Source organism: Macadamia integrifolia, chromosome 9 (assembly GCF_013358625.1).
Source record: "Macadamia integrifolia cultivar HAES 741 chromosome 9, SCU_Mint_v3, whole genome shotgun sequence".
NCBI lineage: Eukaryota > Viridiplantae > Streptophyta > Magnoliopsida > Proteales > Proteaceae > Macadamia > Macadamia integrifolia.
The window spans coordinates 5,006,941-5,023,415 of record NC_056565.1 but is presented as its reverse complement, the minus strand read 5'-3'; the positions used below and the strand labels follow the sequence as shown (position 1 = coordinate 5,023,415).

Genomic DNA, 16,475 nt, shown 5'->3' with positions numbered 1-16,475 from the left:
TAGCCAGTAGAAATATGCCACGTGGGTACTAAGCAAGGGGAAGAAACTGCCACGTGAAGTGGCTGATATTAGGCCACGTGTAAAATTAAAGAGTAGTATGTATAATTTTGTATCAATCCTTGTTACCAAAAAAAAAAATTGTACTATTGTCACCATGTGCCAAATCAGTGAGGGCCCAATTCTGTATTGAACCCATGATATTCCGGTTAAAATTTTGAACTCAATTAAAGTTATCCATACGATGCTTTACTTGTTTTAGAACAACTCTTTTTATTAAACCAAATAAGGGTGTTAGTTTAGACGCATAAGCAGAAGTTTTCATGAGTGTTTCTTCGTTATTTTGTTTCTTCATTATTTTGTTTCTCTTATTTAATAAAATTTTAGGAATTTCCTTGGATCCCAGATAATATTAAGATTAAAAAGAAAAAAATCTTTCGCATACGTTAGCGCGTGCTTGAGCGCTAACTGATCATAAATCAAGTACTTGGTTGCATGGGTCACGTTAACTTATAGTAGTTTGATTGTTGCTAGCGCAGCATGTTAGCACATATAATAGTTTGATTAGTGTTGATCGTAGACCACTTAATAAATGTTTAGAGTTGTACAATCACCCCATTGTTTTCTCACTTGTTGGATATATTAGGCAGCCTGCACATGAAAACTACCATGGATATAACGTCTACGAGAAACTTTAGCTTTTTATTTTGGCACAACAAAAGTTTTTCTTCACTAGTGAGGGGAGGGGGGAAAAGAATATTCAACCCACAAGTGATGTGATCATATGATGGAACTCTTGCATCAACAACAAACTTTCACCCCCTCTTACCAATTCTAAAACCCATTTCCTTTCAAATAAGTTACGTATATGTATAAAGATACCAGACTCACGTGTACTCATACGGCACATGGACATATATCATTCCAATGCAATCACACCCAGCCCTTAGGCCCTTACTCAAATTATCATATCTTCATTTACCTTTTCCCACCAACAAAAGAAAAAAATATCACATAGAGGGACTATAGGAGTCTACACAGACGCCATAGACTTGACATTTTAAAATACCACTAATTATCTATATAAATCAACCCAAAGGTTCACGACTAACTAGACACTTCATATATGGTTTTACATTGCAAATTCTCAGTGTTTCCACAACAACACTTCAGTGGTAATCTTGTATACCTGCTGATGCTTGTTTTGATCTCTTCCTAACAGCATCTGTGAAGGTTGTAGAGAACATCAATTGTATGAAAAGAGGAAGTTCCACTAAAGCATATATAGTGATTGGGATACTTGCTATAAAGACAATTGGAAATGAGACCCAAAAGACTTCATAGCGAAGCATAACTAAGATAGCGGACACAAATTCTATCATCATCCCCACTATGGAGATGAAGAGAAAGAAAAGGCCCATCATCAGCATTCGCGGCAAAGTCTTCAAGAAGTCTTCTTCCGAATATCTTGAAGTAATAATGGCTAGAAACATCAACATTGAAGCGACTGAAGAGCAAAGTGCTAATATATTTGATATGACATAAACTATCGGAAACTTGCCACGTATGTAATTGGGTTCTCCGGTATGATCACTCTCCTTGGAGCCTGGTATGGTAAACACTGCTGCAAACATAATCGTAGTGATTAATGTTGCAACCACCATGCATTGTGTTGCTGTATCCTTCATCCATGTCGCTCCTTCTTGTACTAACTTTTTATGTGCCTCTATAAATAACATTCTTGGTGTCTTATTCTCATTGTTTTGAAAATCTTCGTAGGTAGGGGGCATAATTCTTTCCACTTCCTAAAATGAAGAGAAAAAGAAGAAGTACTAAAATTAACACATGACATAAAATCTAGGCAAATTAGGGGATGATTAAGGGTATTAATTTCCTTGACATTTCTCTTGTAAACAATTTTACATAGCAATCTAATTGTAAGGACCGAAACTATCAACCACCTTCACCCACTTGTTCTGAAAATGAGGCAACTTCCTCAGTTTTTGGGAGCCACCTTCTGCTTTAGGGTATTCGTTGTAGTTGAAAAGGTGGAGTCTAGATCACGTATTTATACATGTATGCTTCATGCATGTTTAGGTGATGACAATTGTACCCACTTGTTGTCACTCAGAGTGCATAAGCATAAATGGGCATTTATAGAAGCAAAATGACATGTAATAAGGTAACGTGTATTTACACACGGGTAGGCAATCCAGACTGTTTGGGGTGAGGGTATTGTCCCAACTTTGATGTAGATAATATAAAGGTCACAACCAGAGCTTAAGGCTCTCACTCCAGCGAGGTCTGGGAGGGGCATTGTGTAAGCAGCCTTACCCCCTGTTTCATACAAAACGCTGTCTCCAAGTTTTGATGTAGATACTATGTAGAATGTAATTGGCACTTCTTTTAACTCAAAAACAAATCATTAAACTATAGATGGTTGTCGTCAACCTATCCAAGTCATAGGTTGAGTCAAGTAGTTTTAGAAGCTACCTTGTTCTAATCCTCCAACCATGCTAAGAGAGAGAGAGAGAGAGAGAGAGAGAGAGAGAGAGAGGAAAAATCACCTTATACCAGAGTAGCTCACGTTGCAATTGGAGTGCTGCACCAGGAACTTGATTGAGCCTCTGAATGGGTGCTTCTCTTGCAGCTAGATGTGACATGAGGTTCTTAGATTTATCTGCCATACCTGCAATATCATTCTTGATTGGGCCTAGATCATGGATAAGATTAAAAATCTTTTCCTGGCGGTTGCTGATTGCGTAATGAAATATTGTTTGGTGTCCATGATCTGAACCATCAGACTGTTTCATTTGGCCACCATCAACTGAACCATCAGACTGGGGATACCACTGTAATAGGAGCTGAGGACAGTTATTGATAATCTCTTGGATAAATTCAACAATCCCATTCTGGGTTGCTTGGTACATTGCTGCAACCACTACATCCTCAACACTTCCAAGGTCGCTAACTTCTGATACTAGCCTCAGTGCTACTTTAAGTAGCTTAGAAGCAGTATGATGCTTCAACTTCTCCTCATAGATGTGTTTGTGACCAGGCACTACCAGTGTAAACAAGAAACTGTCATGATGGGCTTAAGGATCGATACAAGTACTATTAGATGATGGGTGATTCTCAATTTCTCACCTAGTTTAAGTGCATTCTGAAACAGCCAATGGAAGCATAAGCTTAGGCCCTTTCCACATATCATATTTCTTCCTGCATCAGAAATGTTCTTGTAAATGTAAATATACAAGAAACAACCTAAACAGTCTATATATATAGTTGCATTACGGATTTATAACTCAAAATGTAAGGTAATTAAGTTGACATGAGTTGAAGCTCAATTAAGGCCTGCTGCTGGAAAAGGGATGGTTAGCAGATATCTTAGCTAGTCCTAGTTAATTTGAGCTTACATATTTTGAGACCAGATCAAGTTCATGTGCAGCAGAACAATCTGCTTAGGTTTACTTTGGGTCCAGCTCAACCAATTGGAAACCCCGTGTATATATAATATATATATATATATATATAGAGAGAGAGAGAGAGAGAGAGAACCTTGACTTCTTTCTCCATTGGCATCCAAGGAATTTTCCACATCTCCTCTTGTGTGGCAACATGCATTTTTGGAATTGACGTGAACATCTAGCACTGCTCCAAGTTTATTAATATAGAGGGAATTTTGCATCAGAAATCTGATTTAGAAAGTGAACTAGATTGCTAGCTTTGAATCAACATTAAAAAAAATAAAACAACAACAACGGGCCAAGGGATCAATGATAGAAATACCTACATGAGTACATAAATTTCTGAAAATAATAACCCAAGGTCCCAAATCCACTTTTTTTGGTTGGGAATGAACTTTTAAATGCAAAAGGCTTCCTTGAGAGTGCATCAATGGCGGTAAAGTTGTTAGCATCCTTGATCAAGACTAATTTTGGATATCTCTGTAGAAGATCAAGAGCTTTCCCTAAAAAAAAAAAGAAAAAAAGGATAAATATATATATATATATATTTTTTTTTTCAAAAATTGTGAAAATCAACAATCCATTGCTTCGTGTTATAAAACTCAAAAGATCAATTTAGGAGCCAATTGTCCAAGTTCAAGTTAGGTTTTGGCATGCTTTAGTCTCAAGTCAAATAGACAATCTAAATGGAGCAAAATAAGCGGTGCCCTTTTTTTTCTTCAATCCATCAAAATAGTCTCTCGATATTCTCAAGGTAAAGCTGTTTAATTTATGCTTTCACTCTCAACTTCACCTCGACCTCACATATGCGGATTGTGACACCCAAGAATACGGTAAGTATCAAACCCATCTGAGAGATCGGTGAGGTGTTCCTACCAATAATACGGTTATTACTAGGGTATTTGGGAGATCGATGAGGGTATGCAAATTTTAGTCCCACGTCGCCTAAGAGTAAATTACTGGGTTAATTGATAACATATAGCCTCCTTAACATGGTATAACGTGTTTTAAAACTTTGAGCCCCATGACCAAAGAAGGTTACATGGGAGTACCAATTTTAAAAATTTGTAAAGAAAAGACACTGACTTACCATAGAAATCACCAAAAATTAGAGATGTAAGGAATGTAGCTGTACTGGTGGAGTCGTCTTTCATCAGACCAAAAAAAATAATATTATGTCAAGGTTATGGGGCCAAAGCGTTAAATGGGAATACCAATTTCAGAAATTTGTAAAGGGACGACACTGACTTACCGTTGAAATCATCAAAGATTTCAGAAAACCTTGTTGGCTCACTGGTGGAGTCGTCGTCCGTCAGAAAACCTTCTCGCCTTACGGTGATCTTATAAAGATGATTCACCACATCCTTGTTGCCAGCCCTTGCAGCTACAATGACCGGAATGCAATCGTCATAGTATTCGCTTCTGATTTTCACTAGATCCTCTTTCTTTCGTACCAAGGCCTTCACAATCTCTAGGTTCCCAGCTGAAGCAGCAATATGGAGAGCTGATCTGCCGTCTTTATCAGGTCGTGATAGGTCTTTATCATCCATAATTTCTATCAATTCCTTGACAATTTTAACCTTTTCACATTGAACTGCCACATGAAGAGGGAGTTCGCCTTCTGATGTGAGCATGGCTGTAAGAGCTTGTCCATCGTGTCTTGATTTGAACTCAGAGAAAGTCTTCCAATCACCATCAACAATAGCTTTGTGAAGAGGTGGACACCAACTGTAATTTGTTCCATCCATCATCATCTTCATCCCTGCCAAGGTAATTAAAAGCTTTCAAAGGCAATAATATATAAGTAGAGGGCAGGTTGTTTGTGAGAGAGAGAGAGGGTTGGGGGTAAATGAAACAGAATCAATAATTAAAAAAAAAAAAAGATACAATTGTTCCTTCTGTAAAATTCTTTGTTAAACAGACACTTCTAATAACAATTGTTTTTATAAATTTAATTTTCAGTCAAATACTTAGCATTATAAAAGGTTTGTAACCAAGCCATTGCATAGCTACTGTACTAGCACAAAGACCAATAGGAGTACACACGGGCATCGAGAGAAGAGGTGGGGTGGTCATTTCATTGCTCTATGTGAGAGAATATAAGAATTGTTGTTGGTTAGATAGTGTTTTTTTTTTCCCCCCCCTTTATTTTAAATATTTTTTTCTAGAGGTTATATTATATATATATATATTTTTTTTTTTTTACACACAGTTCCTGTGCCAACACAGGGGCCAATGGGAGTGCCCACCAGCATCGAAGAGGAGGGATTTCATTGCTCCATGTGATAGATCATAAGGAGTGTTGTTTGTTAGGTAGTGTTATTTCCCCCTTTTTTAAAATGTATTTTCTCTCTAGAGTTTGATGTAATTTATTTTTAAGAAAAAATAATTATTCTTGATCGTGTGGCCCCCGTGCCAGATAGCAGAGTGCATGACATTATTCCCTCATTCCCTTTGAAATAGAAAATCTCATACATATTGATGCCCATGCACACATTCTTATTAGCCTCTATGGTGCAGGGCGACATGACCACACAATGATCTCTTTGCTTTTCTTTTGATTCTCCCAAAAAATAAGCTTTGAAAATTTTATTGCATAGAATTATCCTTTTTTTTTTTTTTTTTTTTTTTTTTTTTTTTTTGTATAGTGGAATTATCAAATTTTGCATACATATTATATGCCTTTTTTTTCCAAATAGTTGCAAGACAATATAGGAATCAACATAATTTGATGCTACAAGATAACATGCAAGGGAAAGAAGAAAAACCTTTAAGGAACTGCATAAATGTTAATGACAAATCTATATATGTATTTTGATCGACCTTCTTTTAATTGCTCCTTATTTGAATCCTAAAGATTCTTTACGTTAGAATGTTAAAAAATAAATTTTTAAATAATTTATTATTATATCATTATAAAAATTTATTTTATTGTCATTTTTTCGAATGCACATAAGAAACTACAAGATCCAAATTTATTAAAAAATAAATAACAAAAATAATCAGAACAAAATAATAAAATTATAAATTAGATATCAATAAGAAAATCCCTTTAAAAATATGTGTTGGGAACCATATTAAGATACCTGGTTTTGTTGGATGAGGAAACTCATACATTGTAGCCAACTGTTTCCAAATAAGTGTGATATCCATTATTCCTTCAATATATGGTAGTACACAAGCTCCACACTTTTTTCTGAATAAGAACTTAATTTTTTGCCTCTTCTGCAAATCTTCACGTCGTCGTATATGTCCAGGAGGAACAAAATCCCCCAGTCCTTCGTTCTTCAAGAAATTTTCTATCTTCTCTTTCCAAGCTTCATAATTATTTTTTTCTAGAATAGGAATGCCTTTATATACCTCGAGAATTTTCTTAGAAAAAGGATTGTATTCCTGTGATTCCTCTTTACTTTCCATGGATATAGGGGCTTCTTTCACTGATGAGACATTGTTTTCCATCCTTCTTTCTAAACCTACAAAGATAGCAAATCACATGTTCTTTAAGTAATAGATATGAATAATGAAGTAGAAAAGATAGTAATTCTAATTTCTTGAATTAACGGATGAAATCCTATTTATTTAATTGGAATAATTTATTAATTGATTTCGATTTGGGATATTGGAATTGGTTAACAAAAGATTCGGTTTTGAATTCTACTTTTTATACTTTGATCAACCTCAGTACCCTTCCATTTAGTTAATGGTACCAAACCTAGATCTCAATCCCATTTATTATCGAGACGGAATGATACCAATTCTTAAACGGTTCCAAGCACTGTAGAAAAGGGAGAAGAACTTCAATGGTTTATAACGAGATGGTTCCAATATTAGTTTTGTGAATTTTTCATTATTACGAGATCTAAGGTGCCTTACTTTAGATAGAAAATTAAAATACAAAACCATAATCAATTTCATGGTTTTACTTCTTCAAACTAGATAACAGAAAATACCACCCAAATACATCAAACTATAGTCATATATAAAACTTGAGCAAGAGAACACAGTATTGGCGGTTCCAATTTCATTCGGTATCTAACTGGTATTTGGGTACTGATCCATTGGTAGTCCCATCTCATTTATTATTTGGTATTAAAATTAGATCCTAATATGGTTCGGTTTATTAATGAGACAGTCCAGTACTAGGTTTTTAGTGGGACAATTCCCTAATTAACACCCTTAGAGAAAGCAAAGCATCTCTCTTTCTCTCTCTATCGGAATTTTGCAAATAGTCAATTAGGCATAGTGTGGACTGGTTAAATTGACAGGGCACCAACTCCATCAATCGAGTGCCCAAAAACTTTGCCAAACATGTATATCATATATTCAAGGGAGAGGGTTCTCTCTACAAGTGGCATAACAAGTGTGCCAATATGGAATGACAAAAATAAAAAAGTAGAGAGATCATTTCATGTAAGAATAGAAGAAATAGAAAGATAGAGATTAGAGAGTGGGCTAATATACCTTCCACGGTTGGCTCAACATACCGATTGGCCCTTAAATCAAAGGGGGAGTGGGTACTACTACAATTCATTGACATGAAGACTACCCTTATGTTTTTAACCAAAAAAAAAAGATTACCCTTATTTTTTTCACCTAAGGAGAAAAGATTGCCCCATTTGTTCATGTATAAATAATGCACATAATAAAAAATATATATATTTATTTTTCATGTAAGTTAGATCAAGTCAAGAAGAAAAACAGTAAAACCCCTTCTAGAGAGGGGGAAAGAAAAAGCCCTAGAGGATTCTTCTTACCCCAAAGGAGAGTTCACCAGTAGAAAGCCTTAGCAAGATAGTCGTCAGTCGTCCCTCACTCCCTCAGTGCAGCATTCATGACAGTCAATTGAGAATTGAACTATCATTAAAATATATATATAGAAGGAGAAAGTATTCCCATACCCATTGTGAAGAAAAACTATGATCATATCCTATACGAAGTTGATGGAACCCCAAGCTAGGAATCCATCCAATACGTACAAAGTTGATGGTACCCTTTGTTAGGAATCGATCCAAAGACAATAAAGAGTGGAAATCCTTTCCATTTGTGTGGATTGGAAAGAACTCTGGCCCTATAGCAAATGCAAGATAGAGCCAAAGTTGCTTTTGTGTGTTATTGCTCTAGAAAGTTATATCTGGGAATTTCCTTTAGAAAAATTGCATTCAAAAGCCAAAAATACCCGTATGTAATCAACCATTTCGTAACTTTAATTAGGCTATGTTCAGTCTTTTTAAGTATAGTAATTTCCCAAATGCATAATCTTCTGGACTTAAAATGGGTTCCAAGATGTAAAAATGATGCTTATGCTCCCCTACAATTATTAAAAGATAAAGTGGAAGGGGAATAAAGGTTTATAAATGACCTTTTCTAGAGAAAGGGATCGAACAGCATCATAAAAGCTAGCCAATTTTTTTATAGAATAAAGCTACCAAGGAAATGATATCAAGATCCCTATTAACTCTTCCTGTCGAATAAAATGATAGAACTTCTACATAATTAAGAGTTTAAATTTTCTTGGATGTGTTTGATAGCCAAGAGAAGAAGAAATAAAAAAATAATATGGTAAGAAAATTAATAAAAAAATTTCTGTCACTTACACTATCAATAGAAGAAAAGAAAAGAAAAGTATTTTTATGTTCTTATGTTTTCTTGTAATTTAGGAAAGACTTTTTTGTTTGCTAGTAAAAGAAAACTGTGGTCATGGTTTTAAGTATCTCCGATACCGATACGATACCCTCCGATACGTATCTTAAATTTAGTCGGTCGATACGATACACACCGATACGATACATTGAATTTTTTAAATCATTTCGTATCGATATATATCCTACAATAAATACCGATATGCATCAATACACCACTAATACACATCGATACGATACGACATGCCTCGATACGACTCTATGAAAAATATAAAATTGAGGTAAAATGTACGTTTCGGTATGTATTGGTACGTATCGGTGAGTATCGGTATGTATCGATCGGTACGTATCGGTATATATCAACACGTATCGGTGAGTATCGATATATATATCGGTACGTATCGATGAGTATCGATACGTATCGGCGCTACGGTCATATAATGGCCAATATGGGTAATTTTTCAGAAAAAAAACGATTTTCTGAAGGTTTTTTGTTCCAAAGTTGCTGTCAGCCATATTTCTCTCTAACTAAAGTGGAAATGAAGATTGGGAACAAGGATTTTACATTTATGGGACAACTACAGACCTTGAATTCTTAGTACGATACTCTCAATTTAGTGTTAATGCATAATACATGTTATCAATAGCTTTTTTCAACAAATTCTTTATGCAAAAGTGTTTAAAAAAATGTTTCCTATCCATTTATGTGTGTATCTTTAGCGTATCTTAGTGTATCTCTGATACGATACGATACCCTCCGATACGTATCTTAATTTTGACCCACCGATACGACGACCGATACCGATACTTTAATCCTTGACTGTGGTGAATTATGAAATTTAAAAACTGAATCTTCTCTTGGTGGAGGACATACCAAATACATGAGAATTTCCTAAACCAAGATAATAGTACAATTTTTGTAATTTTTTCTTTTCATGTATTTTCTTTTCTTGGCTATCAAACATAAAGGTATCAGTCGGTTCAATTTTGGTTATTCGATTCTATTTTCAGCTTGGTTCGGTTTCGGTTCCAATTTGATTATGATATGCAGTTTTAATTCGGTTATGAAATCGGTTCTATTTTGGACTATGATTATGATGGACCAAAGGCCATAATGGGTTCAAGTTATGTGCTTTATAGCTATTGCTAACTCCAAAATTATCTTAGCATGTAAATATGTGATGATAAATTGTAAAAAATACTTACCACCTAAAAAATCTCTTTTAACAATACTAGGATTTTTTCATTTTTTTTTTGTTTTAAGAGCAATTCAGTTTGATTTTGGTTCGAACCGATGGTTCAAACACCCTAAACCAAAATCGAGCCGAACCAAGATCTATACTCACATACTCAAATCGAATTTAAACCAAATTAATTCGGCTCGATTTCGGAATTCAGTTTCGGTTTGAAATTGACACCCTTAATCAAACATAGCCTAAAGCTCCATTTGTTTTCATATAAAAAGGCAGGAAATAACTATTTTCCCATAAAATAAGAGCTTTTACCATTTATTTAAACATAAAATATGTGAAAAGGCATTAAAAATTTTACATTAATTGAAGAAAATTTTCATATAAAATATAATTTTAAAGAAAAAATTTACAACAAAACAAAGAGTAACTAAGAGACAATATAAGAAAAAAATGTTACAAACTATTAATTGAGCATAAAATGGAGCTTATCAAATGCAAGATCTAATTAGTTTTAACATTTGGATTCATCTCAGTGATCCATTTTATGTTCCCCTTGGTAAAATCTTGGACCAGCTTATCTTGGACAAAGGCTTGAGATTGTTTGGTCAATGGGGCTTTTTAGTCCCCACACACCCTCATAATAGAAAAGATGCATCAATTAAGATATTTTTGATTTCCTAATCATTTTCTGATAAAATAAAATGATTTCAGGTAAGGGTGTCAATTGTTTCGATTTCGATTTTGGATATGATATTTATAAGCCAAAATTGCAAAATTAATTTCCATAACCTCAAACTAAAATTGAACTACAATCTTGTCAATTTGATTTAAAATTGGTCCAAGTGGAATAACATGCTGATGAAACAAATAAAAATTGAAAGCATTTGCAGTATAATAAAAATACAGCCTCACAATATTAAAACTGATACATTGCTACCCTTTTTACACAACTCCACAAAGAAAGTCATGGCACGTAATTAAGACAACTCAATGAAGACATATGATTGTACGATTTAATATGTTTAGGTTTGGTTCGATATATGTTGGTTACATTTTATTTGATTCGATTCTACTAAAAAGAAAAAAAAAATTTTTGATTCGATTCAAATTGATGATTTTTACTCTGATACGCTATTAAAATCAAATCCAACCAAATAAAATCATTTTTCAAAAACAAAACTGTATCGAATTTATTCGAATTGTTCTACCAAAAAAAGGAGGAAATATATTTATTTGATTTGATAAATTCAGTTTTTTTTTTTTTCTTATATCTAAGTTAGTCACTTTTCTAACACTCGAGATCAGTCAATAGGCCAATACCTTTCTGTAAGCGTGTCAAAATATAACCGAAAATATTTACAGAAATCGAAATCGAAACTGACTGGTTATGACGGAATTGAACCGTAGTAAATTGATCTGGTTTTGGTTTTATAGGCCACAATTCTTGTTTGGTTCAGTTCAAAACCTAAAAACTGATGGTTAACTGACACCTAGTATTAAAGATTTAAAGTGTATTGAATTTCAATGGGTCTCTACTAAAATATATATATATATATATATTAACCGAGAAGCGAGAAGGGAGTTTCATTTTCACACAATCACAACTCTTGATTTACTAATTTCTATGACCATATATAATTAGTTATCATATATGTAGTCTATTACATAGAAAGTATATTGTCCTTAGCAAAATAAAAGTATATTGTTTTGACTTTCTAGGAAGTTTAGCATATGTTGGATTCACACTTATGGTAGAATGCAAACCATTTTATAAAATAACACTATTAGCCGCATGTAAACCAATTATGAACCTAATAACAAAAACCGATTAAAACTACTAAAATTGAAATCGGATGAAAATGATTATGATTTCACCTTATTCTTATCCGATGCGGTGTGAATTCACCTTATCAGAATATAAACCGAACCAAATAACTAAAACCGCACCGATTGACACCCTATCATTCTGATACCTACTTGTTTCGATTTGGACCAATTCGTGTTCTATAGATTTACGGTCATTTCAATAAAAAATCAAAATTTTATTACATATCCACCTTACACCGTACCAGTGTATCGGGATTCGGAAATGGAAAGGTCAAGGATCGGTGAAAGCCGATATCGTTCAGATTCGGCGGATACTGACCGATACGATCCATTTTTAGAACTATGGAAGTGGCTGCTGTCCAATAGGAATTTCGAAGCCACTTCATAAAACGATTTAACCTACCTGGACCGTACACGTGGCCTAAACCACATCGGAGCTATCCCAGCCCATGGTGTAGCCGTACTTTCGTGATTGCCACTGAAAGCCATCAAGTCGTCCTGTGTTGATTCCGCCGTCCTCTCTGTATTCTGGTAAGTGAGGGGGTCCCGAGTCCCGACAATGGCGGATTCTGGAGATTCACACTTGCAGGAGTTTCTGAAGCCCTTCAGTGAAAGAGCCTCTGAAGCAGAGGTTAGTGAATACTTCAATCTTCGAAATTTTTTTCCCCTGTGAATCGGTATGGTTTTAGGGCTTTCTGGGTTTCAAAGGAGGACAACTAGTGTTTCTCCTTTAATCGAGAGAGTGGGATATAGATTTGGTTGTACGGGTCGTCGCAGACTTTGTATTCGAAAAGTTGATACTACATGGTATTACAAGTTGTTTACTGAACCTGATCAAGTACGCATCATCCCAACTACTTAGATTGGCTACACGGAATCTGTTTCGTCCAATTTTCCGTTTTTAGGGCCTATTCCGATTGTGTTGATTCATAAGTCTTCATGTCTTTCCTTGCTACTACAACCTACTCCCTTCTTGTCTTCATTGAATCCTAGCATTTTTACTATCGTATGGGTGTTCAGATGGTGGCCTTCCATATCTACATTTTTTGCACCTTTGGAGAATTGGAGTGGTACTTTGTATAAGCATCATTAATGTAGCAGCACCCAATATCTGTTAAAGTTGTACATGAAAGTATGTCATGGAATTAGGTGATGCATCCAAACTCCAAGTTACATCAGACATATAAAACTAAGGAAGTGAGAACCTTTTTTTTTTTTTTTTAGATAAACTCTTCATCTTTATGGTGTGGGTTGAGCACATATATGCCTGAGAGCTTGAGGCCTGCATGTGGTATAGAAAGCCTTAGTTCACATAACTCCATCATGTATAATGGATGCATACTTCTGTTATGCACCTTACGTGTGGTGCAGGACAGGTTTGGGAAATCTAATATAAGTCCAAGAATTAAGTGAATTTGGGTTTGAGACAGCCTTAAATGATGAAAATTTCCCAAAACAAGTGCATAAAATTCATTCTAGGATTCATGAAAATTTAATAAAAGATACATGATAAGTTACTGCCTTCCTTTGTTGTCTGTGAGTTGGAGCACCATGATCAAGTTCTAAGTCACTATGAATCTCCAAAGAGTGTGTCCTCAGTGCCTCACTTTTAATCGATGAATCTCCATTGGGGTTGAGGCTATAATTTAAGCCAAAAGGGAGATAACTAGGACTAGTAGAAAAGGAATTGGGGAGAGGGAGAGGGTGGCAGAAATCAGCCACCTGAGACAAAGGGAGATAACTAGGACTATGAATCAATGAATCTCCCCTTATCTCTTTCTTACATCATCCTTTGGTATTAAAATTGCTCAATTCTAGTTGTGTTCTCTCCTCCTTGCGATCTTCTATGTTGAGGATTCTAATTCTGTTGCAAAGACTGAACTAGGATCCCATCAAAAGTTCTGATTCTTCCATTCTTTTTCAAAGGAAATTTTCAATATTTTTAGGAGCTTGTATTTGCAATTCGCTGCTGCTAATTTTTATATTACGGACAAATGAAATTCACATTTTATTTTCAGTCCTAATTCTCGTTGCTTCTCTTTATTCAACATTGTAATATAACTACTGAGATGCCATTATAGCTGGATTGTATGATGATTATTGTGTGGACAATTCAGCTGGTGCCCTGCTAATTAGAGTTTATCTTTTACTATAGGGACGTCTATCAAGACTTGAAGCCTTGCTTGCCCCCAAGAACAGTTAGCCTCTCTCATATACTTGTTACAAGATTTCTGTCTGGAACTTATATAAAGAATATTTATGATACTGATAAAAGCACTTATCTAATTTTATTGGCAATCCAGATGCTGTGAAGGAAGATATGTCAAATATTGTAAGTCAGCTCCAAAAAAAGCTAGATGATGCAAAGGCTGTGGCAGCACTAGAGCGCGAGCAAGTGAGGATGATTCTTTGTATTTATTTTTTCCTTCTGTATTTGACAATCCATGAAGGGAATGGTTAGCTTTTGTCCTTAATCCGTAGGCTTCCCAGGAGGTTCGAAAGCTTGCTGCTGAAAATGTAAAGCTCCAATATCGAATAACCCATTTGGTTCGAGCATTGACAGAGGCAAATCGCAAGTTGGAGAATCAAACTAGATGAGGATTTATAGGGAAAGAACTGAATGAGGTATGCAATCTTACTTTGTTTATCATTGCTAACCAGTTATGGGAAGCCCATGATATTTTTAAGGTTTCATATCTGAAATTTACCCCCATCAATTGATTTTATTGTCTGTGGAAGTTTCCTCATGGCGGCTTAGTTTGACTTCTTACAAGGGCTCGACACACTGGCCACTTCATCTTTTGCTCAGTGATGAATCTCAGTCCAAAATCTTTATGCAAGTTGTTAAGCCTATGTTTGGCATAAAATTTTTAGATAATTGATTGAAAAAAGTCTAGTTATCTGATCAGCCTTATTGTTAATGTAGCCTACGATCTAGTCCAATTTGTTCCCATGAAAACTATTGGAAAACAAAGAAATTTTGTTCCACACGCTTATGGAAACCCTGTGCATTGCATGTCCGCATGTGAAACAATTCACTGGAAAAAACCCATAGGAAACATAGTTGTCAAAGTGTCGCCAAGGTACCACCTAAGCGTCCAGGCTCTTTCTTTGGTCTAAGGTGACAACATGTCTTGTTGACACTTTACGAGTTTATGTTGATTGATATTTATTGCTTTGTTTTTTATGAATATGCTAATATTATATCCTCCGCTTTGTTTATTATATGTTGGCTTTCTCATATTAGGTTGTCAGTAGTATAATTATAGGGAACGTGTTCTCTGTCCAGGAGCACCCCTGCACCCAGACACAAGTGGTTCCAAATGACCACTGAGTTCCTCCTCATCAATGCCCATACGCTTGCTCTTATTGGCTTGGGTGCTGGCAAGCTAATGCTCTAACCTTTAGTTTATTGATTAAATAATCAGGATGACTTCAAGGCTTAGAGCTATGAGTATTTAGTGGCTGATGCACACTTCAAAATGTTATTTCATTTCAAGTATACCATATTCTCTAGCCCTCTTTTTTTTACAATACATCTAGGACTTCTTTGTGTTGTAATTTGGAAATAAGCTGGTTCTCTACATTTCCTTCATAGGTTTATACATTATTGGTCACTGCACATGGTTAGTTAATCCTGCTTTCACACGATTCCTTTGGTTTCTCCAGGTTTCTGATTCTTGAAGCATTTGCGTAGAAGATGTTGAAATAGGAAGAAGATATACTTGACTGAGAATTCTGCCACAGCATCAGTTGGACAAAATATCCCATGAATCTATGTCCATTTATTGTCTTATTATGATATCTATGCCCATTTATCTCCATAGTTGCTTGTATTTATAGGTCAATGGTTGAACTAATCCTATTAATCTTCTGTTGGTTGAAACAACACATATATTGTAGAGATAACTGATAACTTTATACTTTCCAATATAGCATATCTTGTTTGGAAATTGTCTTCCCATTCATGTGATGATATTGACTTTGGGAAATCGTGCTGACACGTATCCTGTTTCTAATGCTAAAAGATTATCCTGTTTTTTACCAGTGTAATTAAGGTAGCTGGTAAATGACCAGTCATTTTGATTAGCATTAGTGATTCGATGACTTGACATTATATTCTAGTATGTCTAATTTATTTTCTTTATTATCACAAGGTCTTTTTATATAGGGTTCTTCTTGTTGTCTCCAAAGTGGTGAAATTTTAATTGCAGTTTGCATGGAGTAGACAGTTGTTTTTGGTGTTTGGCTTGATGAAAATTTTGAGTGCCATTGTTAACCAATCCCTTAAATGGCATATTGGTACTGACTGATTTTTACTTGTCATATTGTATTATACACAGTCTAAAAAC

General features: G+C 35.0%; 2 protein-coding genes across 5 annotated transcripts; one reads left to right on the top strand and one right to left on the bottom strand.

The window, feature by feature from the left end:
* Nucleotides 1-951: 951 nt before the first annotated feature.
* On the bottom strand, nt 952-8,330 carry LOC122088651. Of its 3 annotated transcripts, XM_042657965.1 has the most exons (9): nt 8,219-8,330; nt 6,551-6,937; nt 4,717-5,226; nt 4,555-4,611; nt 3,791-3,967; nt 3,556-3,648; nt 3,145-3,216; nt 2,565-3,058; nt 952-1,802 (listed from the first exon to the last, which is right to left on the bottom strand). In XM_042657965.1, exons 2-9 carry the CDS (start codon nt 6,921-6,923, stop codon nt 1,167-1,169), a joined length of 2,412 nt encoding a protein of 803 aa, XP_042513899.1. In that variant the 5' UTR covers nt 6,924-6,937; nt 8,219-8,330; the 3' UTR covers nt 952-1,166. The 3 variants fall into 3 exon arrangements, with proteins under 3 accessions (XP_042513899.1, XP_042513900.1, XP_042513901.1); XM_042657966.1 differs by lacking the exon at nt 4,555-4,611; XM_042657967.1 differs by lacking the exon at nt 4,555-4,611 and having other exon boundaries at nt 3,791-3,961.
* A 4,226-nt stretch (nt 8,331-12,556) lies between these two features.
* On the top strand, nt 12,557-16,076 carry LOC122088242. Of its 2 annotated transcripts, none has more exons than XM_042657435.1 (5): nt 12,557-12,754; nt 14,279-14,321; nt 14,427-14,518; nt 14,614-14,748; nt 15,793-16,076. In XM_042657435.1, exons 1-4 carry the CDS (start codon nt 12,683-12,685, stop codon nt 14,719-14,721), a joined length of 315 nt encoding a protein of 104 aa, XP_042513369.1. In that variant the 5' UTR covers nt 12,557-12,682; the 3' UTR covers nt 14,722-14,748; nt 15,793-16,076. The 2 variants fall into 2 exon arrangements, with proteins under 2 accessions (XP_042513369.1, XP_042513368.1); XM_042657434.1 differs by having other exon boundaries at nt 12,565-12,754; nt 14,605-14,748.
* The last annotated feature ends 399 nt before the right edge of the window (nt 16,077-16,475 follow it).